Raw genomic sequence first — 27,105 nt, 5'->3', positions numbered from 1 at the left:
AAAACAGTACTTCCGGTTGTATTTCTGAAACCGGAAGTCCTAGGTAAAATTTCTCACCTTTTGTCACAGTACCATCCTTTGATTATAAGCTTTCATTCGACACCTCATTTGTCATTCTACCTGACGGAGGAGGGAGGAGTTGTGTTTACGGACAGACAGACGGACGGACAGACAGACAAACGTTGATAATTCAAAGTTTTCATATTTTTTTTAAAATCTAGTGAAAACAGAATTTTCTGTAATATTAAGTTAATGGTAATAAACGGTTAAATTAAAGAACGAATATTAAAACAAGTTAATTTATACTCAATAATTTACAGTCGGAAGAGGATGGAGGATGCAAAAATGATAACACATGAAAAAAATCGGGAAAACTAGCAAACTCTGTGGGACTAGAGAGATTCTGGGGAGCCATTAAAAATACTTGTCTTAATATAGGCAATCAACTTTACAACGAACGTCCTGGCCATCTGTCATGGCATGACAAGATGATTTGTCAAAAGTCAGCTGTTAAGAAGTGAGATTTGTATTGTATGAAAACGGAATTTATTGATTTCTTTATTATTGTGCGCGTATTTAGTGTATCTTATATAAAGTTAGAGTTAAAGTTAATAGTATTAAATAAGTAATATAACAGATAATAATAATAGGTTTATATAGGACTTTCATTTGACAAGTGATTCAAGAAAGTCAGAATCATCAAGGAAAATCTTGACAAAAATCAGAATAAGGAAACATGGGTAAGAATATGTATTAAATTAATAATTCTACATAAATTAGAATAACATTCTACACTATACGAACGAAGGAATAATCGTTTTACAGTAATCCTTAGTACAAAATAAGGAAAAAACTTTGTTAATAATTGTTCAATACAAATATTTTATATTTTTTAGCATTCAAGTTAAATTACAGTTTTGAAGGCATTTCTAAAACTAAGCCTGAACAGAATTTATCTGGAGCCAGCAAAAAATTAACAAAGGATGTATTGTTACAGAAGACTCATGAAGAAAGAAGAAAACGGCAAGTAAGTACATTAACACATAGTTATAATAAAGTGCAGATATTGTATTTATAACTTAAATTATTGTATGTTTTATTACTGCCTGTACTGACTTTGGAATATTACATAGTGTTTACCAATTCAGAAGCTTGGAAGAGTAAAGGCGAACTCGCAAAATGGTTGTTTCAAGAACAGTCTTACCTTCCTCACATACTTTTAAAGAATGGGTCTGTATAATTTAATATAGCATGTTTCGCCCTTCATACTCCTAAAATCTCTAAGAAATAATATTTATGTCCGAAACTGAACTGCATAAACCTCTTCTAGAAGAGCAAGGGCGAACCCACAGGCTTTCATTATGATTCCGTTCAACGTTTGCCTCCTCTCCTCTGTAACATGCTGGTGTTTCTGTAGTTGTTCGCTGTTACTATTCTAACGTATTTTTGTAAACTTTAACTCAGTTTTCCCGAAACATGGTTTTTGCAGTTCGCCCCTACTCTTCCAAGCCCCTGAATTATTCAGCTAAAATGAGTAACATAAATTTAAAGGTAGATGATATTAAAAATTATGCAGTTGACTTCAGTTAATCTTTGTCGAGTGGTATAATTTTACACTGGTAACAGACGGCATAGGTACAATTGTACCTGTTATAAATTTTCTTCAAAAATCCTTAATTTAAAGGAAAATGTTTGTTCGTTTTAAGATAATACTATTTAATACTAGCATAACTGGTTAAAAAATTTTTTACTATTGCAATAAGTAAATAATAATATTCGGTAATTTGTTCTTGTAAGGATGTACAAACAAAGATTAGAAGCCGCTTTTAAGTGACCCTTCTTATCTATTGTAAATTATTGAAATTACTGTAACAATAAATCCGGAAATAGTGGTTGTAAACAAATTCTAGGAAGAGTAGCATAGTATTGTATTTCAATTGGAAGATTTCATTCACATTAAGTTCTTTGGTGCTTGCCAATATGTGTATACATAAAAATTATCATGAGTTATAATGATTCTACATTTAGTTTGCCGACATGCCGACAAAAGAGGTATACATAGAATCAACAAAGAAAACTTGTATGAGATGTGGGATATGGAGTCTCTGCCACTAATATGTGCAGCAATGTCTCGTGATCATTTCAAGACCATGCTAAAATTTATAAGATTTGACAACGAAAATACCCGCCAATAACGCAAAACAGTCGATAAGGCTGCACTAATATGAGATATCTGGACAATGCTGAATAAAACTGTGCAACAAGTCTACAAACTATCCCAATGCATAACCATAGATGAACAATAATAATTGTTTCTATTTAGAACAATAATAATTTATACAATATATATCTTCTAAACCCACTAAACACGGTATTTGGGTTTGTAATGCATTAAATACCTTATCCCATACAAATTCACCTTTATATTTGAGAAACAGCATATTTGTGGTTCCTGGCAGGTTAACATTGGCGAACGAACAGTTTTGAATCTGGTCACGTCTTATAAAGATTCTGGGCGAAATGTTACCACAGATAACTTTTTACCAGTTTTGAACTTGCTAAAATCTAGAATTCATGTCATATTCAAAGTAAGTTAGAAAAGAGCTACATATTTTTTCTACAAATCTTGCATACAGTCATGATGCTATTGTATGATCTTATTTGCTAGAGAAAAACAAAGCAGTAGTGTTAATCTCGTGCATATAAGAGGACAGGTAGCCGGGAATGATTGAATATTAGAGTAAAATTAAAGGGGGTTTGATACCATGGATAACATGCTGGGTGAGTATAAAATCACATGTCTAACATTGTTTTGGCTCTTGGCCTTTTTTTATAATATGATTGACGTCACTGGTTTAGCATTAGAGATAGCATGATGGAACTGGAGCAGGTACCTTGGAATAGGTTCCAATCGTCTATTCCACACACCAGTGACAAAAAGTCGACAATAAATCCGCAATTTACAATAAACTCAAACTGGATTCTCGCTCGGAATAGGTTTTAGCACAGCCATTTAGACATCGAAAGTAGGTAACGCATCGGTGTCGTTCGTTTCGATTAGGGATTGCATGATGGAACTGGAGCAGGTACATCGGAATAGGTTTCAATCGACTATTCCACGTATTACAAGTGACAAAACTTTGACGGCATCGGTTTTGATTCCAGCGCCAGCCGTAGTTGAGTACACTTTCCGGAACGACCGGGCAAGAGATTTGAAATGAAACTCGAACTGATCTCTCGGAATAGGTACCATAGAGAAACGCATCGGCGGCGTCTGTTTCGATTCCAACATCTCACATCTGTTTAATGTGATGGGCTCAAAAGAATTTCAGGTCCATACGGCTGTAACAGATTTCTAATTTATGGCGGGTATAGTTGTCATTTAAAACTGTTAAAATTTTGACTCTTTCGCATTGTTTTTATTTATATGACTATAATCATCCTAATCGATCCTATCTTTTGTAATAACTTAGTGTCTTCATTTTCCATTTGCATAAACGAATTCTGAATAAACCTCGACGTTAGGTAAATTAAAGACCCATAATTACATGTAAGAAAAATTTGTTTTAATAGTTGTTATATATAGATTTACGAATTATTGGAAAAACATGGTAAGAAATATACTTATTTAAAAATCAAATTAAATACATCCTCTAGATTAAAAATACCAAATTATAGGTACCCACTAGTTTGATCGTTTAAATTTGATGCAGCGCAAGACAAAAGTGGCACGACTAGGAACAAGCTAGGACGATCGATATATCGTCTTTTCACGTCGGAATCAGAAACTCGCATTAGGTTTCTGGAATAGGTATTTGTTTGGAATAGGTTCAGTCCCAACCTATTACCGAAAAATGCTATTCTGTACCATCTCTATTTAGCATCCTACATTATATTGAGAGCACAATCCATTACAAAAAAAAAGGACCAACGCAAGAAGTTTTTGAAGGATCTTTCGAAAGATCTTTGTCTTGCTGTATATACTCCTCCTCAAGTATCTCACAGCATTGTGGATCTACTCCAGTAACCGGAAGTTGCCATGTTTGTCAAAACGAAAGGAAAAATAACCTAAAATGAGAAAGACTTGTGTAGTATGTTTTCTACCTTTGTGTGACGAAAATTCTTTTTCCGACATCTGTGTATTGCAAAAATCCACACTACCATTTATTTTTGTATTTTGATTCAAATAAAGTATCACTTAAATAAAACATGTATTGATTTTTTATAACATTTATTAAAAAAATACAAGGGACAAATGTACCTATGCTGTCGTTTATGGGGGGTAGGAACAATTTAAGCCACCTGCTGCGGACTGAATAAAGATTTCTTTGTTATATTTGGCCCACATAATCTACTGGATAAATGTAGAGATGTCACAAAAGTTCATGTCTATCTCGTTAACAAAAAAAGTTTCACAATTTGAAAACTTAAAAGTTACAATTGTACTGTGACACTATTTATAACAGTCTGCTCACAGATTGGCCTATCCTGACTGAACATTCTAGTCGTTGCTGGAGAACGCGCGAAACAGCCATTCCTTTTCCACGGCGTTCGGGGCGAGCGCTGCCGAAGTATATATAGAACCGAGATTCGAGCACAGGCCAGTCATTCATTTATCGAAGCGCGTCGCGTAATTTAATGTATTCGAATCGAATGTATTGAAATGTATTTATTAGTTATCGGAATTATTATGTTTAGTTAATTAAATCATAAATTTGAGTTTGTAAATAATTTAGATGTGTTAGTTGGTGTTATTTGTAATTATTAAATAAATAAGCGATGTAAATAAAATAATATAAGTAAGTCTTCCTTTATTTAAATTAAAATTAGTGCCTAAAAATATAAATAAATAAAATAGTAGAGTCGACCGCGTAAATCAGTACAAATGGTGCAGAAGTGAGGATACTTGAAATAAATAAAATCAACGTAAATTTTCGGTTTAAATAGAATGTGGAACCTTTAAAAATAAATAAAATATAAATCGTAATAAATAAAGTGTGTGATCATGTCTACCTTGTGTAAGCTAAAAATTGCAGACCTGAGACTTGAATTGGAAGAAAGGGACCTGAGTTCTACTGGGAAAAAGGCTGATCTGGTCGAACGTCTAAATAACGCTCTTCAGGAAGAGGGTAAAGATCCAGAAACCTATTTGTTTGAAGACAAGCATGCTGCTGTGATCTCGTCGATTTCGAAAGTTTCGACAGATATTACATCGTTAGAGAACAAAGTTTCGACAGACATTACATCGTTAGAGAGCAAGGTTTCTAGTGAAATCTCCCAAGTTTCGACAGACATTGCATCGTTAGAGAACAAAGTTTCCGGAGACATTACATCATTAGAAAAAAAGTTTCTAGTGACGTTTCGAAAGTTTCGGGTCATATTTCATCCCTTGAAAGCAAGATGACTAACGAGATCTCTAGAGTCACTTCGGATTTTGACGACAAGATATCGTCCATAAAATCTACTTTTGAAGAAAAGATCAAGGAAATAGAAAAGAAATTGGAGGAAACGGAAAAAGTGGACAAAGTGGTAGAACCCATCTTAACAGACATTAAAGATGATGAAATCAAATACAAATTGGAGCCACGGTCGATAGTTGAAGGGAGTGTGAGTCTTGCTCGGGTTAAGGTGCCAAATTTCGACGGAAAGTCGTCATGGAACAGTTATAAGAAACAATTTGAAACTGTTTCAAGAGCGAACGGATGGTCTGAAAAAGACAAAGCTGTAAATCTGGTTATTGCTCTTCGAGGAGAGGCTTTGGATGTACTCCAGACCATAGCTGTAGAGGAGACGAATGATTTTGAACAACTCATGAAGAGACTAAACATGCGTTATGGGCACGAAAATTTTGGAGTATGTCTATCAGGCGCGGCTTAAAAACCGACGGCAAAAGAAAGATGAAGCTCTTCAAGAATATGAGCTAGATATTGCCAGGCTAGTACGATTCGCTTATCCAACAGCTCCCGAAGACATGAGGGAAATACTGGCTGTTCAAACATTTATGGATGGTCTTCGTGATGTTGAAATGCAGAGAACACTGCGATTAGCTCGTCACAAGACGCTGGTCGATGTATTGTCCGCGGCCCTCGAGTTCGAATCAGCTACGCAGGCCTCTGGTGAGTACAGTGCAGTTCGAACTGTGAAAGAAGAAGAGGATGAAGACAAACTTGACCAGCTGGTAAATAGGTGAAAGGCTTTACATCGAATAAAACGAAGACCATGAATTGCTGCAATTGTGGTGAAAATGGGCACGCACGGAGTTTAAGGAAGAACGCAAATCAAGAAACTCGCCAGCAGGAAATAAGAGAACGCACAGACTCTAGGAGGGCAGCCTCGACTCAGAACTCCTCTAAAGACCATCTAATGCTAATAGCTTCTTTGAAATGTCGTGAGGATAGTGTATATGTAGAACACTGCGATTAGCTCGTCACAAGACGCTGGTTGATGTCTTGTCTGCCGCCCTCGAATACGAATCAGCTACCCAGGCCTCGGGCGGGTACAGTAAAGTTAGGATTGTGAAAGAGGATGAAGACAAACTAGACCAGATTGTCAATATGATAAAGGGCATTTCATACAAGAAAACAAAGACCATAAGGTGCTGGAATTGTGGTGAAATGGGACACGTACGGAGTTCATGTAAGTACCCTAGGTACAATAACAGTCAAGAGACTCACCAGCAGGAAAACTAGAACGGGTCGGCCTTAGGGGGGCAGCTTCGACCCGCAACTTTTCCAAAGACCCTCTCATACTAATAGCTTCTTTGAAATGCCGTGAAGATAGTGTATATGTAGATGGAGGAATAAATGGTAAAAAGTATACATTGTTGGTGGATACCGGAGCGACCAGGACCATTATACGACCGTCAATTGTAAACAGCCGTAAGAAACTCGTACCAACGAGGTTGCGACTGCGGACTGCCACAGGTGAAAATGCCAACACCCACGGAGAAATCCAGATACAATTAGGGATTGGAGCAGAAAAGTTCGTCCATACCGTCGTAGTTGCAGATATCGAAGAAGACTCATGGAAATCCTAAAAAATAAAAATCTAGATGAAAGAGATTTAAGACTAATAACACACCTCTATTACAATCAGCGAGCAATAGTAAGAATTGAAAAAGAAACATCTGAAGAAATGGAAATAAAGAGAGGAGTCAGGCAAGGCTGCATACTATCACCTCTATTATTTAACGCTTATTCTGAAGAGGTAATGCGAGAAACTCTGGAAGATGAAACAGTCGGCATAAGAGTAAATGGAGTCTTAGTTAACAACATCAGATATGCAGATGATACAGTAATAATAGCCGATAGTTTACAACACCTGCAAAGACTCATGAGTAAAATAGTAAGGTGTAGTAGGGAGTACGGACTCTCTCTCAATATCAAAAAGACGAAGTTTATGAAAATTAGTAAAAACAACCATAATACTAACGAAATCTTGATAGTAGAGGGCCAGCAGATCGAAAGAGTAAAAAAGTACACTTACTTAGGAACACTTATAACAGAAAATAACGACTACACTGCAGAAATAAAAGTCAGAATCGAAAAAGCACGTTCTAATTTTATAAAAATGAAAAAGGTCCTATGTAGCAAAGATTTAACATTAGCTCTTAAAGTACGCCTAACAAAATGTTACGTCTACAGTGTTCTATACTATGGAGTGGAATCATGGACGTTAAATGTAGAGACAATGAGACGACTTAACGCCTTTGAAATGTGGACCTATAGAAAAATTATGAGGGTTTCCTGGGTAGAGTTACAAACAATGAAGTACTGAGAAGAATAGGTAAAGAAAAGGAAGTTGAACTTACAATTAAAGAAAAGAAGCTACAGTATCTCGGACATGTGATGCGGGGCGAGAAGTATGGCATCCTACGACTCATAATGCAGGGAAAGATAGATGGCAGAAGAAGCATCGGAAGAAGACGAATTTCATGGTTGAAGAACCTGAGAGAGTGGTTTGGATGCAGCTCGAAACAACTATTTAGAGCTACTGCCTCAAAAATTAAAATAGCTATGATGATTGCCAACCTCCGTAGCGGAGATGGCACCTGAAGAAGAAGAAGAAGAAGATGTTATATTAGGAATGGACGTAATGAATTTGCATGGATTTCAATTGGATTTTAAGAATAGGGTAATCAAAGTTGGCAACGAGGAGGTATTTCTTCATCCACATGATGATAGCACTGTGCTAGCAGCCATTAAAGAAGATACAGTTGTGCCTGCGAGGAGTGAAACGATCATCGTAGCGCGGCTACAGGGAATTGTAGAAGAAGGAACACCTGTTATGATGGAGCCATGGAACCACGACGAGGAGGTTGGCCGAGGAATCATAATTGGAAAGGAATTGGTTACTTCTGCTAAAGAAATTCCTGTGAGATTGATTAATGTCAATGACTACCCAGTGACCATTAAGAAGGAGACAAAAGTAGGAACTTGTGTACCCGTGACGTCCATAATCCGTCAGACGACAACATCAGATAATTCCAACGACAAGTTCGACCAAATGGTTGCAGTTGCAGGCCAATCTCTAAATCAAATGGAAAAAAAGGAAATTAAGGGAATTTCTTAGGCAATATCGTGACATATTCGTACTGAAAGGAGGAAAGACAGGAAGAACGACAGTTGTCAAACATAAAATTGACACTGGTACCGCTAGGCCAATTCGTCAAACAGCTCGACGATTACCACAGGCGAAGAGAGAGGAAGCTGAAAGGATTGTTCAAGAAATGAAGAAAGACGGGGTGATAGAACCTTCTACGAGCCCATGGGTCTCTCCAGTGGTCCTGGTCAAGAAGAAAGATGGAACTACGAGGTTTTGTGTGGACTACCGTTTGTTGAACAATGTTACCAAGAAAGATAGTTATCCTCTGCCTCGGATCGACGACACGTTGGACACATTAGCTGGAAGTAAATTGTTTTCTACGTTGGACTTGAAGTCTGGATATTGGAAGGTAGATATGGATCCAGTGGACAAGGAGAAGACGGCCTTCACGACAGGATCTGGATTATGGGAATTCAACGTTATGCCGTTTGGACTCTGTAATGCTCTTGCGACATTTGAGAGGCTTATGGAAAATGTGTTGAGAGGGTTATCTTGGAAAACGTGCCTGGTGTATTTAGACGACATAATCGTTTTGGGGGAGACGTTTGAAGACCACCTGAAGAATTTAGAAGACGTTTTTAATCGACTTAAATCTGCCCAGTTAATGTTAAACCCCAAGAAATGCCAGCTATTTCAAAGTAAAGTCAATTATTTAGGTCATAATATAGTCAGCAAAGAAGGAGTGGCCGTGGATAAAGGAAAAATCGATTCCATTAAGGAATGGCCTGAACCAACTGATAAACATCAAGTGAGAAGTTTTCTGGGAATATGTACATACTACCGGAGATTCATTAAGAAGTTTGCAGATATTGCTAAGCCATTACAGAGGAAGCAAGGGATTATTGCTGGGATGGAGACTGCCAAACGGCCTTTGAAACTTTGAAGAGGCATTTAATTACAGCGCCAATATTAGGGTATCCACTGCCAGAAGGAGAGTTCATCTTAGATACGGATGCAAGTAATGTGGGAATTGGAGGAGTGCTGTCGCAGATTCAAGGAGGACAGGAACGAGTCCTTGGATATTTTAGTAAAGTGCTTTCAAAACCTGAACGAAATTATTGCGTCACGAGAAGAGAACTTCTAGCAGTAGTAAAATCAGTGGAACACTTCTATCAATACCTCTACGGAAGGAAGTTTCTAATCCGAACCGACCATGCCGCCCTTAAATGGTTAATGCAGTTTAAGAATCCAGAGGGTCAGATAGCCAGATGGATTGAACGACTTCAAGAATATGATTTCAAGATCGAGCATCGGGCCGGAGTTAGCCACAGGAACGCTGATTCTCTATCTAGAAGACCGTGTCCAGCAGAATGTTCCCATTGCAACAAAACAGAGTCAAAGGAAGCAGCAGTACTAAGAACAACAGTGGTCAACGACGAGTGGACGCCTACCAAGATCAAGGAAGAACAAGAAAAAGATCCAGTTTTACAGAAGATTCGAAAATGGAAAGAAGAAAATCGTCGACCATCTTGGCAAGAAATATCAAGCCTAGGCTCAGTAGTTAAGACGTATTGGGCCCAGTGGGACTCATTTATCTTGGAAGACAGCTTGCTTAAACGAGTATTAGAAAATGATGATGGTTCAGTGAGGAGAACACAGTTCGTGATTCCAAAGAGCAGAGTAGCCGAAGTACTTCGTCAGTTACACGACAGTCCATCAGGAGGGCATTTTGGTGTAAAGAAGACCCTTCAGAGAATTCGGGAACGATTTTATTGGATGAATAGTTCCGACGATGTGAAGGACTGGTGTAAGAAATGTACTACATGTGCTACAAGTAACGGACCCTACCGGAAAAGCAAGGCTCCTATGAGACAGTACAATGTTGGAAGTCCGTTTGAAAGAATAGCTTTGGATATTGTCGGGCCATTTCCAGAAAGTGACAATGGATGCAAATACATGTTGGTGGTAATGGATTACTTCACGAAGTGGGTGGAGATCTACGCAATTCCAGACCAGAAGGCCGCCACTATTGCAGATGTGTTAATCAAAGACTGCATCAGCCGATTTGGAGTACCTCTGGAGATCCATAGTGACCAAGGAAGGAACTTTGAGAGCGATCTATTTCAAGGAATCTGTGATAAACTAGGCATGAAGAAGACAAGAACCACGGCCTATCACCCGCAATCGGATGGAATGGTGGAGCGTATGAATAGGACAGTCGGCAAGTATTTGACAAAGATGGTGTCCAATCATCAACGAGACTGGGACCAGTACCTTCCGTTCTTCGCAATGGCCTATAGATCTGTTGTTAATGAATCAACTGGGCAAACACCAACAAAAGTCCTATTTGGACGTGAGATGCGTCTACCCTGTGATCTAGAGTTTGGATGTCGACCTGGAGAAGATGTTGCTGGTGAGGATTACGTGAATGAATTACGAAGAAGAATGGACAATATACATGAGTTGGTCCGTTCTAATCTTCAGATCGCTAGCGACCGAATGAAGAAACGATACGATACCCAAGCCGAGAAGGGATGTTTCAAGGAGAACGACAAAGTCTGGCTTTATAATCCAAAGAAGCGAACAGGTTGTTCTCCCAAGTTGCAGCAGTTCTGGGAAGGTCCGTACCTCATTGTCAAGAAAATCAATGACGTTATCTACCGAATAAGCAAGATTCCTAGGGGAAAGCCGATGATAGTCCACCATAACCGGTTGGCGCCGTACGAGGGAGACCACGACGTAGATGAAGAAGTGGAAGTCAACCAAATTCGAGGAATACCTGACCTTACCTTTGAAGAGTTCATGGGTGCCTACGGAGGTACCGGTAAAGCAAGACATGGTGTTACCACTGAAGAAAAGCGAGATCTTCTCGCACTTCCCGATGACTATTCGCTGGCCCATACCATCCCGGCCAGTATCAAAGACGCACGAGGGTTGGCATCCGCCTTCCGAAGGAAGTTTGGTCGAGTTGCAGAACTTCAATGCCAACTGCCAGCTCCTGGCAAAGCATTGAAACTCCAAGATGCATCACGTTACCTATTCTATCTGGTAACAAAAGACACTGTCCATGGCCAACCTACCTACCAAGATGTATGGGATGCATTGTTTCAATTGAGAGAGCACGTGTTGGAGTCCGACGTGCAAAAGTTAGCCATGCCAAAGTTAGAATGCCGCCAATTAGACTGGAGAGTTATCCGAAATATGGTAGAAGAAATTTTTAAAGACACCGAGGTCCAGGTGTTAGTCTGTTGCAATCCGCATAGTTACTGGTGCGGAGCGAAGACCGTCCCCTGCCACTTTTATACAACTGGGAGTTGTAAAAGAGGATCCAGTTGCAGATACCAGCATCCAGTTCCAGTCCCGACAAGGTTCCAGGAGGAACCATCTTTTAAGGAGGGGGCAATGTGACACTATTTATAACAGTCTGCTCACAGATTGGCCTATCCTGACTGAACATTCTAGTCGTTGCTGGAGAACGCGCGAAACAGCCATTCCTTTTCCACGGCGTTCGGGGCGAGCGCTGCCGAAGTATATATAGAACCGAGATTCGAGCACAGGCCAGTCATTCATTTATCGAAGCGTGTCGCGTAATTTAATGTATTCGAATCGAATGTATTGAAATGTATTTATTAGTTATCGGAATTATTATGTTTAGTTAATTAAATCATAAATTTGAGTTTGTAAATAAATTAGATGTGTTAGTTGGTGTTATTTGTAATTGTTAAATAAATAAGCGATCTAAATAAAATAATATAAGTAAGTCTTCCTTTATTTAAATTAAAATTAGTGCCTAAAAATATAAATAAATAAAATAGTAGAGTCGACCGCGTAAATCAGTACAGTACCTATGCCGCCCGACGAAGGTTAACATGAACAGTCTGATACAATACTTTTAGTTTTGTTTTCTACATTGCCACTGTAGAATGAGCAAAAATGAGGAAACAGTGTTGCCATTTATAGGTTGTATATCTAATTTAAAACTAAACAGTCTGTATAAAACAGTACTTACAAAACAAACATAGTATATCTCGTTTTTAAACTAGGAGGAGTATTTCAAATTTAGTGAGCTATAATGGTTTAAAATTCGTCCAAAGTTATGTTGCGTTTTGTACCTCCTGTACAGCTGGTATGTCCATATTGTATTTGTTAAGAGTGTCTAAGAGGCATCTCATCGCTCCTGCAGTGTACAATGTTCTCATGTTTCATGATCCACATCGTCTACATAAGGTCAGACTGGTTTTTGTTTTTTCAGCTCACGTAACAATGCTTTTTTCCAGGGTAGAGTTGTTAGCTCAGGACTGTATATATTCCATCTGGACTTTCCCACTTCCGATATAATAGACCAGGGGTCACCAATTAGCGGACCGCGGTCCGCATCCGGACCGTGAGCTACTTTTGTGCGGACCGTCATTAAATTCAGAATATAGCGTTTGGCAATTTTGAAAATGTTTGGCCATGAAATTGTATATTATGTTTGTCTCAACTTATGTGTGCGAAGCCGCTTTATCAAGAATGAACTTTTTAAATATCGGTACAGATCTCAGCTAAGAGATGAATATCTCAACACCCCAATGAATATCTCAACTCCCCAATGAGAATCAGTTGCACCAAACTCACTCCAAACTTCAGACAGGTTGTACATAATAAAAAATGTCATTTTTCTCACTGATAATTTAATTTTGTAAAGAATGACAAGAATTCGTTTTTTTTTTGTAGATTTCTGTTTAAAAATGTCCCCTTAAACAAATAGAAGGGGCCTGGAATGCCGGGCAAAACAATATTTTTATAAAAATTCAAAATTACCTTTTAGGCCCGAAAATTGTATTTAAAAAAAAAGGTCTCTTGTCATTTTTTTCAAAAGTTAATGGTTTTCGAGTTATAAGCGACTTAAAATCTGAAAAATGTGAAAATACCTACGCATTTTCGAGGTTTGAAAACTCATATGTAAATTATTAGTTTTCAGGTTGCCAAGTGCCTAAATTGAAGTTTATAAATTCAATTTCAAGATTCTAACGAGTAATCAGGACTTACTTCAATATAGATCGTTGTTATTTAATTGTTAATTATGCGAGTCCACTCGACTTTTAAGTCGCCGCACATCGCAATTTATGGTGCGTCTCTGTCGCACTTATTATACATATTATACGTACTTATGCAAAAAATTCCCAACAAATACTCCACATTTATTAAAATTTTATAATTTATTATTAACATATTTTTTTCTTAATGATTTATTTATTTATTCAATTAATTATTTCCAATGTGCTAATTAAATACGCCAATAAAAACAAATGGTCGAAATTGAAATAAACCCCGATAGCTCATCGGAATCTTGAAATTGAATGTTTAAACTTCAATTTAGGCACTTAACAACCGCAAAAATAATAATGTACACATGAATTTTCAAGCTTGGAAAATGCTTATTTTCGCATTTTTCAGTTTATAAATCGCTTAAAACTGGAAATCTATCAAGTTTTGAGAAAAATGACAGAAAATCTTTTTGTTTAAGATGACCCAAAAATGCCAAAAACATATTTTCGGGAGCAAAAAAGACGATGTTTTGGATTTATTAAAAAATTGTTAAAACAATTTCTGCCTAAAAATTTCGCACTGCATCCTTCTGATTTGTTTACCGAATTGGAACAACCAGACAGGTAGTGTTAACTCCGGACCCCGGAAGTATCATAGGTTTTCGAAACGGACCCTCAGGAAATATAATTGGTGACCCCTGTAATAGACCATTGGAAAGATACAGAGATTCCCATTGAGCCCAGTACGCCTTTATGGTTCCACTGTATTTGGGTATTTCCTGCCAAATAGGTCTTATTCAATTTTTAAGCCAATCTCGTATAACTCTTGAGTTGTTATCTTTCTTTTGGCTCTTTTTAATGTTTTCCTGGGAAGTGTGATGATCTTCTTCCTCTTTAACTGATGTTACCTGGAGATTTACTTCTTCGGTTACATTCTCTTTTTCTTCTACTCTTTTAAAGTACTGGCATTGTCGTTCCAAACAGGGTCGTGTAGATAGAATATCGGCATTGTTATGAAGACACCCTTTTCGATGTACTATGTCGAAGCTATACTGTTGAAGTCTCTCTATCCACCAAGCCACTTGTCCTTCTAGCGTTTTAAAATTCATTTGCCACTGCAAAGCTCTATGGTAAGTTCTAATTATAAAATTCCTGTTGTCAAAAAAGGTACGAAAATGTTCTAAAGCTTTTACAATAGCTAAGCGCTCGTTTCTGGTAACACAGTAATTCTTTTCAGTCTTAATAACTCTTTCCTATAATTTTACTAAAATATGCAATAACTCGTTTGTGAACTAGGAGGAGTATTTCAAATTTACTGTGCTTTAAAATTCATCCAAAGATATGTTGCATTTGATGGCAGCTATGGTACCTATACTGTATTCAAATTATTTTGGATTGTACTTTGAATTGTACCTCCTGTATAGCTGTTACGTCCATATTATATTTGTTAAGAGTGTCTAAGAGGCATATCATCGCTCCTACAGAGTACAATCTTCTCATTTTCCATGATCCAAATTGTCTACATAAGGTTCGTCGGGTTTTTGTCTTTTTCAGCTCTAGTAAAAAGCTTTTTTTCGGGTAGGGTTGTTAGCCCTACACCTAACACCCAGACTCGGAGGACCAGGGCGGACTGTTACAATTACCATATCTTATTGCAAGGGCGGATCCATCCGAGAATAAAAAAATATATAAATTTAAATTTTTGCAGTTCAAATGTTTTCAGTTTCAAACACATATACAGTACGTAAATTGTTCAGCTGGACATAGGAAACATACATCGTACATATTTAGATACATAAATACATACATTGTATTATATTGAGATAATTGTGGCAACTGAGCTACAAATACAAATTGTCAGTAATTGTTTATCCTGGATGTTAGCATTAACTTCAAAATTCGTTAAACGTCACGTATTATTGGTTTGTCATCTGAACCCCGAAGCGAAGAGTACCTATTGTTTAAAATGCTTATTTATACTTCTCCAGACAAGATGCAAATAATTAAATGGTATTATCAAGGTAATTCGTTGGCAAAATGTGTAGATCTATTTGCTAATACTTTCGAAACTAGACCCATACCTTGTAGACAAACAATTGCAAATGTTGTAAATAGTTTTGAAACACAATATTGTTTAAAAGATTGTACAAAATATCACAAAAGAAAAGAGATGTCCCCGGAAAGACAGCAGGAAATCGAAAGAAGGGATGAAGATATTTGTTCTACAATTGAGTTAGATAACTCCAGAACCACCAGAAGTGTCGCAAAGGAGTTGGAGGTTTCGCATACCACAGTTCATAAAGTTCTAAAAAAATATGGCTTTAAGAGTTTCAAATCCAGAACCCAGGAGTTATTTCCCGGAGATCATTATCGTAGAATGGAGTTTTGTCAAGCTGCAATGGATGCATCTCACGAAAATGATGATTTTGTAAAAAACATTCTTTTCACCGATGAATCGTCATTTTCTGTACGGGGTCATCACAATCCTTCCAGAACGCGGTATTGGTCTCAGGAAAATGAACATAGAAGTATTGTACATCGGACTCAACGCCCTCAAAAACTTAATGTGTGGACCGGCATTTTAGGTGACCATGTAATTGGTCCATTTTTCATTGAGGGAGTTCTGAATTCAGCTATCTCTTACAAGATAGCATTATTCCAGCTATTCAGAAACTCCCAGATGTACGTTTAGAAGATGTCTGGTACCAACAGGATGGCTGTTCCGTTCATAATGCGCGTATCGTGAAAAATTATTTAAGCACAATTTTTCAAGATCGCATTATAAGCGGAACAAGCAACCAAATAAATGGCCTGTATAGAGTTGCACAAGTTTGACTTGAATGTTTGAACTTGACTTGAGTTTGACTTAATTTCAAGTCAAACTCAAGTCAATTCTTCCGACAAATAATTCAAGTCAAGTCAAACTGGTCAATCGTACAGGTTTGAAAATTCAAACTGTTTGTCAAACTAGTTTGAAAAAGTTTGAAAAATAATTTATTTCGTAGAGATATACTTTTTTTTTGAGATAGACATGTTAGTTGCCAATTAAGATAAGAAAATTAATAATACAATGAGTTCCATATAAAAGTAACTTGATATAGGAAGCAATTATACTCAAAACAGGGTAAATAAATTTCTTAAAAATGATTGCTGTATGCTTAGAATGATTGCTTGCAAGTTTCGTTTTATCGATAATACTGTTTTATATTTTTATTTAAGTGCTATTACTAGATTAAAACAAAAAATTCGTTGAATGGTTTTTTTATCATAACAAGTGTAATTTAGTCTACTTTCACAAAAATTTATGAAGGAACAACAAAATATAATATTTTTAATAGAGTTCTAATATGAACTACAAACTAATTTGCGGAGTAGGCGGATATCTACGGGGGGATAGGAAAATTCTCACACACTCCCCAAGAAGGTCCAAAATATTTTTTTGACAAATTTCAATAAACATAGAAATGTATTAGCTGGATATGATATGACCACAGACAGACAAATAAAACCCAATAAACCCGCTATTTAGGATAATTAGGAAAATTTAATGCATCTACATTAATTTATTTAATTTAAACCCAAACATAACATTATTTGTAGCCTGTATCCGAAAAAAATATAAAACCAATAACCCTATGGTCAGTTTTGAATTTTAAAGAAATACTTTTGTATTGTCGTGTTTTCCAGGGAACTGCAGGTTGGTACCAGATGTTGTTTTCGTTGAGATAAATGCCTCTGTTAATAAAAGAAAGTCATAAAAACTCAAAATGATTATTTTGGATTGTCCATTTATCAACCAAATAGTATTTTTTTGCAACCATTAAGGGCATAGTCGTAACATGCCCTCTGTCAAAATATTCAATCCGTTTTAAATGTATTTATTTTTTTCGAATTCTGAGAAAACTAATAAATATTTTTGAAAAATTTAAAAGCAGCATGAAAGATTACATTATTTCCGAGGGCCGAAAATCCCTGAAAACTTCTATGTTTATTTTAATAAGTTACAGAGTGAAAATAAAAGGGAAAATTTAGTGTGATTTTTAATTGAAATATGTCATTCATAAGAAACTTAGATATTATTTATTCTAAGGGACTTTCGGCTCTCGGTAATAACGTAATCTTTCATTCTGCGTTTAAATTTTTCAAAAATACAAGATTCGAAAAAAATGAATATCTACATTTAAAACACATTGAAAATTTTGACAGGCGACATTTGGCGACATTTTGCACCTTTCCCCTTAACGAGAACTCGTAGCAACAAAGTGCTTTATTCCTGTTCGAAAGTCAAACTATCTGTCTAGATTCATTTCTTCATATTACAAGTTGTAAGACTCCCTTCCTAAGTTCTTTATATCTTGAATGTACTAATCTGGTTACTGGTTAGTTTTTTTAAGTGAAACTTTTTATTAAATATAATATATTAGATAATAAACCTGGTACATTCCAGGTCAAATCACTCAGACAAGAACTTTTGGATCTCAGATTTGTCTGAAACTTAGTGTATAACTTCTGCTTAATTCTATTTTTTTTTCTCTCAAAATACCATTTTAAGCGATTTTACAGTGATTTGGTATTTATTTAAACAAATTTGCATTTGTTATCGTAAATATAATAGAAAAAATAATATTTTAATAGTACGGACTCAAAAATTCATTATAACGCATTATAACAAGTTATTTTAATTAAAAACGAGTTTTTGATAAAAATTTTGACGACACAAAAAAATTATATTAAAAGAAATTATAGGAAATAATATTTTCAACAATTTCAGTACTTACTCTTTTTGTCAAAAAGTTAAAAATAGCGGAGATATTGAGCAAAAACGGTTCTCCTTTAAAATCAAGATGGCGGCAAATGTAACGGCGGAATTCATTCGCGATTTTAAATTTACACTACTATCAACCCCCTAAAGATTAGAAAAATAGAATCTTGCTTGGGTAGCTCGGCATGCAAGATCGAATGCTAACCGGACTGGACTATATATAATTTTGACTCTGATATTATTGCATGTAATTTTTCTTGTATTTTAAAACTATATAAATTCTTCAAACCACCTAAAGTCCTGTGCTTTGGCTATGTGTGGGCAAATTTTCAGCCAAATCGAAGAACTTATATTTTGGGAATGGAGAAACATGTAAAAAACAGTATTTTAACGTTTTCTACACTAAAATTTGATCAAAAACTTGTTTTAAATAAAAAAACTTGTTATAATGCCTAATATTCACATTTTGAGTCCATTCGATTAAAACATTGTTTTTTCCATTGATATGTTACGATAAAAAATGCAAATTTTTTTAAATAAACACCGAATCACTGAAAAATCGCTTAAAATGATAGTTTCAGAAAAATACGAAGAAGAAGAAGAAAACGGTTCGACCATCAATGTCTTATTTTTACCATATAGATCCGCCATTGGCGGAGTAGCAGAGAGAATTGGAAATAAACACGTTGCCCAATATAATATTCAAACTTCAAACTGTTTGAAGAAGTTTGATTTCAAGTCAAACCTAAAGATATCGAAATCAAGTCAAGTCAAACTTTTTTACAAAAAAAGTTTCGTTTTCAAGTCAAGTCAAGTTTGCTGAATAAAATCAAACTAGTTTGACTTGATGCATCTCTCTGCAAGATGTCCCGATTTGGCTCCCATGGATTTCTTTTCTGGGGACATATTAAATCCACCATCTCTGGTAGCGATCTCGAGAGGGCACATAGTCTAGAGTCTAGAGGATTTGGAAAATAAAATAAGAAACGCTTGTGCTACGATTACGCCACAACAGCTTGAAAACGTGAGGCAAGCATTTTATGATAAACTAGGTTATTGTCTTGCAAAGCAAGGCGGTCTAGTTGAACCTTTCATTTAGTTTACTTATTATTTTGTACCGTATAATGTATTGTTGGATTTTCAATTACTTTAAATTAATTATTTATTTGTGTTTAACTAGTTTGAATAATAATTTTTCGTTTTTCGTTGAGCATAGTACACAATAAAATTTTTGAAAGGTTTTTAACTGCATTTTAATAACTTTAAATTATTTACGTAGATTTACGTAGCAGAATTACCTCAATTACCTCCCTCTATTCACTCGTAATAGCGTCTTTTTCATGAAAGAAAATTCTACATAGAGTTTAAAAAAAATAGGCGTGGTTTCCTGTAGGCCTATTGGGGACGATCTTTCCACAATAGAAAAGATCAACGCACTGGCTAGCTTACCTCAAGTAGTGTGAAAACGGCTAGATATGTTTGTAAAGGAGAAATTTACTTTACTCAAAGGATTGTGACCGATCAGAGATCACAGGTCAAAGTATCCTCAAAATACTAAGGTAGCCACTTGAGGACACTTTTGCCTTTGACCCCTTACGACACGCAAAGACCGCCATTCGTGAAGTCACAATCCTCGTTTATATTCATTTCGACTGACAAAAATAAACGTCAAAACATGACAATATAGTAGCTGAATATTTTTGGCCTGAGGGAATGAGAAAACTGTGTCTGTTTAATTTTGTAATTAGTTTTAAATAAAAAATATTTTAAAAATTAAAGTCAAATTATTAACTCATTAATCATAATCTTTGTTTTTGAGTTATTTATGGACATTCTTGCTTACAAATTCACTTATTCTATTCGTTGTAACAACTCTATTGTACCAGAAACTCGAACTCGAACACAAGCTTCAACTAACACAGATTAGCGCAGTTGCCACACTCAACTTAATGTACATTGCCTATGTCCAGCTGTACGATTTACGTACTGTATATATATATATATATATATATATATATATATATTGATGTGATCTTGATTATTGATATGAGATAATATTCTTATTTGTTACTTAATTTAATCAATGTATTAATACTAATCCAATTAATTAACCAGATCACATATCAATATGTTTTCAATCTCAGGGCGAATTATAGATTAATTACTTACTTCCGTGGCTTCTAAATATTTCTTAATGGTTCCTAATCGGGATAGAAAAGAAAAGAGCAAAAAAAAATACACACATGGGTTACAATTATAATCAAAATATTTTTTATTTTATTTAAAAGGCAATCAATGCTTAATATTTGCTATTTCTTATTATTCTTAAACATAACATTTACAAATGGGAATCTTATTTCCTTTTGGTTTTCAATTGAAAGTTTTTATTAACATTTAACTATTAGGAGTTATTAGGAACAACTCTATTTAAGTTTGATGAAGCTTTTCTGATATTATTGATTATGTTATTCAATTTTTTATGTGGAATTTAATACGAAAAACCCATACATTCATGTCCAAACAAATGAGACTGACCTTTTCCTGGTGAACTGAAAATGTCCTCACACAAGACCCTTTCCTGCTATCCTTGGCTGCGATCAAACCTCGTCCTGGCTTCCAGTGATGTTCTCCTTTGAAAAACTAGCTCGAATAGCTCTCGTTCCTGCTTTTGTCGTGATGCTGTGTTCTACCTTTTTCGAAACTGCTATCAGCTACCGGGACACTCTGGGCTCAAGGAGGTTCTTTTACTCTCGACCTGGCCTACTTCTCGTTCCACGATAGATACTCCACACTCACGGAACTACACCGGCTATCTCACTCCTCGAACACTACCGTCTACTACTCGACTTCACTTCTCGACAGCTCAAAACATTCTGATCTCACTTTGTCATCCATTCCCCTACTTTCTAAATATCCCTTCCAGATTCACAAATCAATCTTCCACCACCAACTCTCATTCGTAATATTCCTCAAAACCAATTTTTAATCTTTCTAAATATGCTTAATGGATTTCAAAAGAAAATATTTAATTCCCATTCTAAAATACTTTCTAACTATTTACAAATTTTAATGACCTATTCTCTCTTTCAAATGAGTCTTATTTAGCATAGGCTAATGATCGAAACCTTCCGCGAAAAACGATAATGAACTATCATCTATTTCACTGAGTTTTATTTAGCATAGGCTAATGATCGACCTTCCGAGAAGAACGATAATGGTACGCGTCATTCACTTTGTTTATCTAAGCACATTGTTCCGAGTTTCGTACGCTTATTCTAATCACTTCTTAAAATTAAATATAACAATTTGTTGTATACAGGTTGTTCTAAATTTATATGCCCGAGGTTGAGAAAATTAAAAATATTTTATATTAAAGTGAATTTTGTTTATAATTATCAAATTTTAATTTTTATATCAAATAGAAATATAACAATATATATATATATATATATATATATATATATATATATATATATATATAGATGATGAGAAGTTATTGGTTTAACGACCACTCGTACGATATCAATCAAATGAAATAGAGAATGTGGAGAAATCCCCTTACGAATAATTCACACATCCACCATTTTGGGTTGGGAAAATTTTTTGAATAGAATTAAAAATCCAAACACTAGTTCTTAGAAATGTGTTTCGCCCTCTTCAACCTCTCTGGGCTCATCGGTAAGGATGAGAGGTTGAATATCCTTAGACACATTCCACTCAAAAACAACATTCGAGACCAAGACATAGCAGAAGCGTAGATCTACGCCAAATCTGAAAATGACAGTCTCAAGTTTTAATTCCCTAATTACTAGAAGTAAAACATATGTTTAAAACAAAAGATGAGAAGTTATTGGTTTAACGACCACTCGTACGATATCAATCAAATGAAATAGAGAATGTGGAGAAATCCCCTTACGAATAATTCACACATCCACCATTTTGGGTTGGGAAAATTTTTTGAATAGAATTAAAAATCCAAACACTAGTTCTTAGAAATGGTTGAATATCTAAGGATATTCAACCTCTCATCCTTACCGATGAGCCCAGAGAGGTTGAAGAGGGCGAAACACATTTCTAAGAACTAGTGTTTGGATTTTTAATTCTATTCAAAAAATTTTCCCAACCCAAAATGGTGGATGTGTGAATTATTCGTAAGGGGATTTCTCCACATTCTCTATTTCATTTGATTGATATCGTACGAGTGGTCGTTAAACCAATAACTTCTCATCTTTTGTTTTAAACATATGTTTTACTTCTAGTAATTAGGGAATTAAAACTTGAGACTGTCATTTTCAGATTTGGCGTAGATCTACGCTTCTGCTATGTCTTGGTCTCGAATGTTGTTTTTGAGTGGAATGTGTCTAAGGATATTCAACCTCTCATCCTTACCGATGAGCCCAGAGAGGTTGAAGAGGGCGAAACACATTTCTAAGAACTAGTGTTTGGATCTTTAATTCTATTCAAAAAATTTTCCCAACCCAAAATGGTGGATGTGTGAATTATTCGTAAGGGGATTTCTCCACATTCTCTATTTCATTTGATATATATATATATATATATATATATATATATATATATATATATATATATATATATATATATATATATATATGTGCAAAATAGAAGATAAATATATCTTCTGGACTAGAATTGAACAAAAGCAGTAACGGAAGCTTCAAGAATGACATAGGATGTTGTGTAAATCAAAATGTTGATAATTTTACTAAGAGGACATCGTGTAGGTGGCCTTCTGCTTCTGGACGAAGATGCTGGATCTAGCAATGAGGGGAATTGTGAAGGTTTAAAATCGCATCAGAAGATAAGACTCTTAAATAACACCTATTCACAGCATCTTCCCGAGCAACATACATTAGTAGCAACAGTCAAAATCCATTGATAACATGTTGTAGTAAAAAAATAATTGAACAAATAATGCATCAGGTTCAAAGTACAAATTATTATTACTCTGTCATATTTGACGAAACGACCGACGTATCTCACGTGAAACAGCTTTCTCTAAAATTGAGATAGTACATACACAATAACAACATTCGTGAAGATTTGAGAACATAAAAGTAATTAGTGATAAACAAGAAAGAGGGAAAGAACAAGGCCTGAAAAGAGAAGCATTGGGAAAAATAGTATTAAACTTGTTGAAAGAACTGCACTTTGATCTGAAGAAATTTGTAGGAATCGGTACTGACTTAAATAATACTTTAATAACGATAAGTTTTGAATGACTATGGCAATTAAAAGTGTGTGAAAAGTGCCTTAAAACTCGCCATTGTAACCCTAATTTTTAAAAATTACCCCCTCCCAAAAAAAGTTCAGGGCCCCTCCCGAAAATCGGTCCTGGATCCGCCCTTGTCTTATTGTCTTTTGGTTAGCGGGTGGTATTTTATTTCCCACATACCTGCCTGTCCTAGGACTGGTTAGGATGTTCCTCTATCCACCACCTGGAGACGTGTCTGATGGGAGATAGACAACTCTAGACGTAGTAACCAATGAACATGTTTTTAATTTTTTCCAATTTAAGGCTTAGAATATTTGAATATTTACTGGTTTAATTAAGTTAATAATAATTAATTATATCTAATTAATATTTTCCTTGAGTTCAATTGTTAAATTGATTGTATGAAATAAATACAGTATTAACTACACACTTTGTTTATTCTTTTTAATTACTGTTTTTTATTTTAGATCTTTGGTATTTTTTTCATTTTAAATTCATATTCTAATCATTTTTCAGGAGCAAAGACTCAAATTACAAAGTGCTGAATTGTTGCAGTCTCACATTCGTAGTTATATTGTGAGAAAACACAAAAAAGATCAAGAAAGGCAGCTGTTTGATGTAATTGAAAACACAGCAGGAATACAAGTTGTTTTATCAAAGTTACTATTCTTTTACTACCCAAAAGAGGATCGAGAAAGGCTTGTAAGTTTAAGTATTCATAATTTTACCCTTAACACTAGAAGAAAGCCGTCAATTTGACGGTTTCGCTTAGTAAAATGGAAATATATTTTTCTCCATGCTGTTAAAGTTCATGATATTTATTGAACTTTAATAAGTTGTTATTTATACACCACTGAAAAATTATGCCAATTCCACTTCTACATTTTGTGATATATTTCGGTATACAACTCGAATAGTTGTTTATCATTCCAGCAGGGTATCTTTATTTTACGCTCTATGGAAGGTTGTCACTCTATCTTTTGCGCGGTCGGCCGATACTTCTACCGATTGGTGATTTATCTCTTGCTATTTTGACCACACGTATTTCCCCCATTCTGTTTATGTGGTTATTCAATTCTTTTTTCTAGTTAGTGTCCATTCGATTACACACTGTACGTTATATTGTCTTCTAATGACTTCACCCCCTTCTAATGACACCCAGTACTCTCATATCTGTCGTTTCTAGTAGTTTGTGTTGTGGCTGTATCGGGTCTTGTTTCTGATGCATATGTCTATAGAAATGTTTTTTTTGTGTGAATTTGATGGCCTTGGCTGAGCCAATTAGCCAGACAATTTATTTTAAAAACAAACAATTTTTTTCAATCAGAGGAATTTTTTCTGTATTTCTAACTCTAAATATATGTACATAACAAAATAATATACTAATATCTAAAAAAATACACTGTTTTGGATGTAATTTTTTTTGTATATATTTATTTTTTTGTATTTTTTATTCTTTTTTTAATTGTTTTTTTTACTACGCTAAGACATAAACCCGATTCAACATCTCGGAGGTTTACATCTTCTTAGTTTTTTTTCTTTTTTTCCTTTTTTTTTTCTCTTTATTTTTGTTTTTTTGAAGTTATACTTCTTTACGCGCGATATGAGGGTGAATTTTTATATGTTAAAACCTACGATCCCGGCGCATGCGCATTATAACTTTGTTCTGATTGGATGTTCAAATGACATGTCAAAAATTATCCAATATGGCAGCTGTAGCGCAGCTGTGGTTTGGACGGTTGACGGTTTGGTTATGTATGGTTGTTGCGTTTTAAAATTTGTGGGAAGAGAAACAACAAAGGTTAGTTAATAGTTATACTGCCTTTTTAAATAGTTTTCATATTATATTTTTGAAGTTATACTTCAAAATGTTTTAATTTATGTATGTATCAGTCCAGAAAAGGTGTAGAAAGAATATATTATTAGTGTTTTTAAATATATTTTTCTACAAACTTGTTAAAAATGCAATTTTTAGGACTCCATAGGAGCGTTAAAAATGCTACTTTAAGGCCTTAGTGCTTTAAAATTTTTAAGGCACTGCAGTTAAAAGTGAATTGTCAAATTGTGAAACGTCAAAATATTTATATTTCATTTATTAACATTAATATTAATAATACAACTTGCGCAATTTGAAAAAGGTGGTTTAAAAGGTTTTTTATTATAATTTTGTGTCTTTGGATTTGTCTTCCTTGGGTGTAAAATAATAAAACATCTATTTTTATATTTCACTTGTCACCGTGATGTATAATTATGTATATCTGAAAGGTAACTAGCATGCGGCTTGATGGCCTTGTTGGTCGAGCATTGGACCAGAGATCAAAAAATCGCAAGATTGCGGGTTCAAATCCCGGACGATTCATATTTTTTTCCTTTTTTTTAATATTTGGCATTGTTAAGTTTTGGTTCATTTTTGGTAATTTTTTGTATTGTAACTGTTAAGTAGGTATATTTATTTCGTTGAAATTATATTATAATAGAAGTATAACTTCTTACGTGCGTACAAAGTACACACACATTCTTTTTTTTATCTTTTTTTTTGTTTTTTTGTTTTTTTTTTCTTGTTCTTTTTTCAATTATAATATACAATAATTACTTAAATCTACAGGGTTAAAAAATTAACAGAAATGTTAATATAATAATAATTGTTTTCAGACCTGTTTATGTTTTTTTGTAAACCCCATTTTTACAAATTTTTTATTTTCAGCTTCGCATTGCGGAAAGACTTCTAAATATTCAAGCAGACGTGATTCAACAAATAAATGCGGACAAATCGTTTGCGTGGTTAATTAAACGGTTTCTGCTTTTATGTCTGAAAAATATTCAAGATAACCAAGATAGTATGGTGTTGATGAAATGCTTGTATATTTTTACAGTTGATGGCCATACGTTCAGTTATCTTGTATCCAAAGGTAAGTAATATTATTTTATCTAAAGGTGGATTGAATGCTATGTAGGAGTCGAGTTTTTCTTTTTCTTTACCTATTGAAAATGGTAGACTAGGACAGGATATAAAGCACTAAAATCGCCTAAACTTCTAACTTTTTTAAAGTAAGACGTATCGTTATGAAACCTTTTGCATAAGATTTGGGAGAGCTTCAGGAAAATTCTTGACCATTTGGCATGAGGGACAAATGAAAATTGCATTGTTTTAGGCGGAAAATGCATTTTCCAAAGTGCATCACAAAGTGTCCAAAAAATAAAAATTCACAACTCAGAAAATAATCATGGAAATGAGTTCAGTTTTCATCCTCGGGGGTTCTTGAGGTCGCTGAACAAGAATATCGGGTCGGCAAAACAATAAGAGGTACCTGGTGCCCGGTATCTACGTCGTCCCTGGAGTTTTATGGAAATTCATTATGAAAATCATTGAAAACTTATTATTCTGATGTTTTTGAGGTTTCTGAACACGAATATTGCTTCGGTGATGCTGTACGAGTTATCTGGCGCTCGGTATCAACGTCATCTTCTGGGGTTTAATGAAAATTCGTTATGAAAATAGTTGAAAGGACCCCGCAACACTCCTTATTTATGGAAAA

General features: G+C 35.0%; 1 protein-coding gene across 1 annotated transcript in view; it reads left to right on the top strand.

The window, feature by feature from the left end:
• Positions 1-472: 472 nt before the first annotated feature.
• LOC114333343 (ubiquitin-protein ligase E3C) overlaps positions 473-27,105 on the top strand; it is a 104,066-nt gene continuing 77,433 nt past the window's right edge. The window contains exons 1-4 of the mRNA XM_028283206.2: positions 473-740; positions 897-1,027; positions 24,086-24,271; positions 26,274-26,478. Coding sequence (XP_028139007.1) covers positions 737-740; positions 897-1,027; positions 24,086-24,271; positions 26,274-26,478 — 526 coding nt within the window. The 5' untranslated portion in view covers positions 473-736. The remainder of the gene's footprint in view (positions 741-896; positions 1,028-24,085; positions 24,272-26,273; positions 26,479-27,105) is intronic.

The sequence above is a fragment of the Diabrotica virgifera genome, chromosome 2 (assembly GCF_917563875.1).
Source record: "Diabrotica virgifera virgifera chromosome 2, PGI_DIABVI_V3a".
Lineage (NCBI taxonomy): Eukaryota > Metazoa > Arthropoda > Insecta > Coleoptera > Chrysomelidae > Diabrotica > Diabrotica virgifera.
The sequence above is the reverse complement of the archived record's forward strand: the minus strand, read 5'-3'. Positions and strand labels throughout refer to the sequence as shown.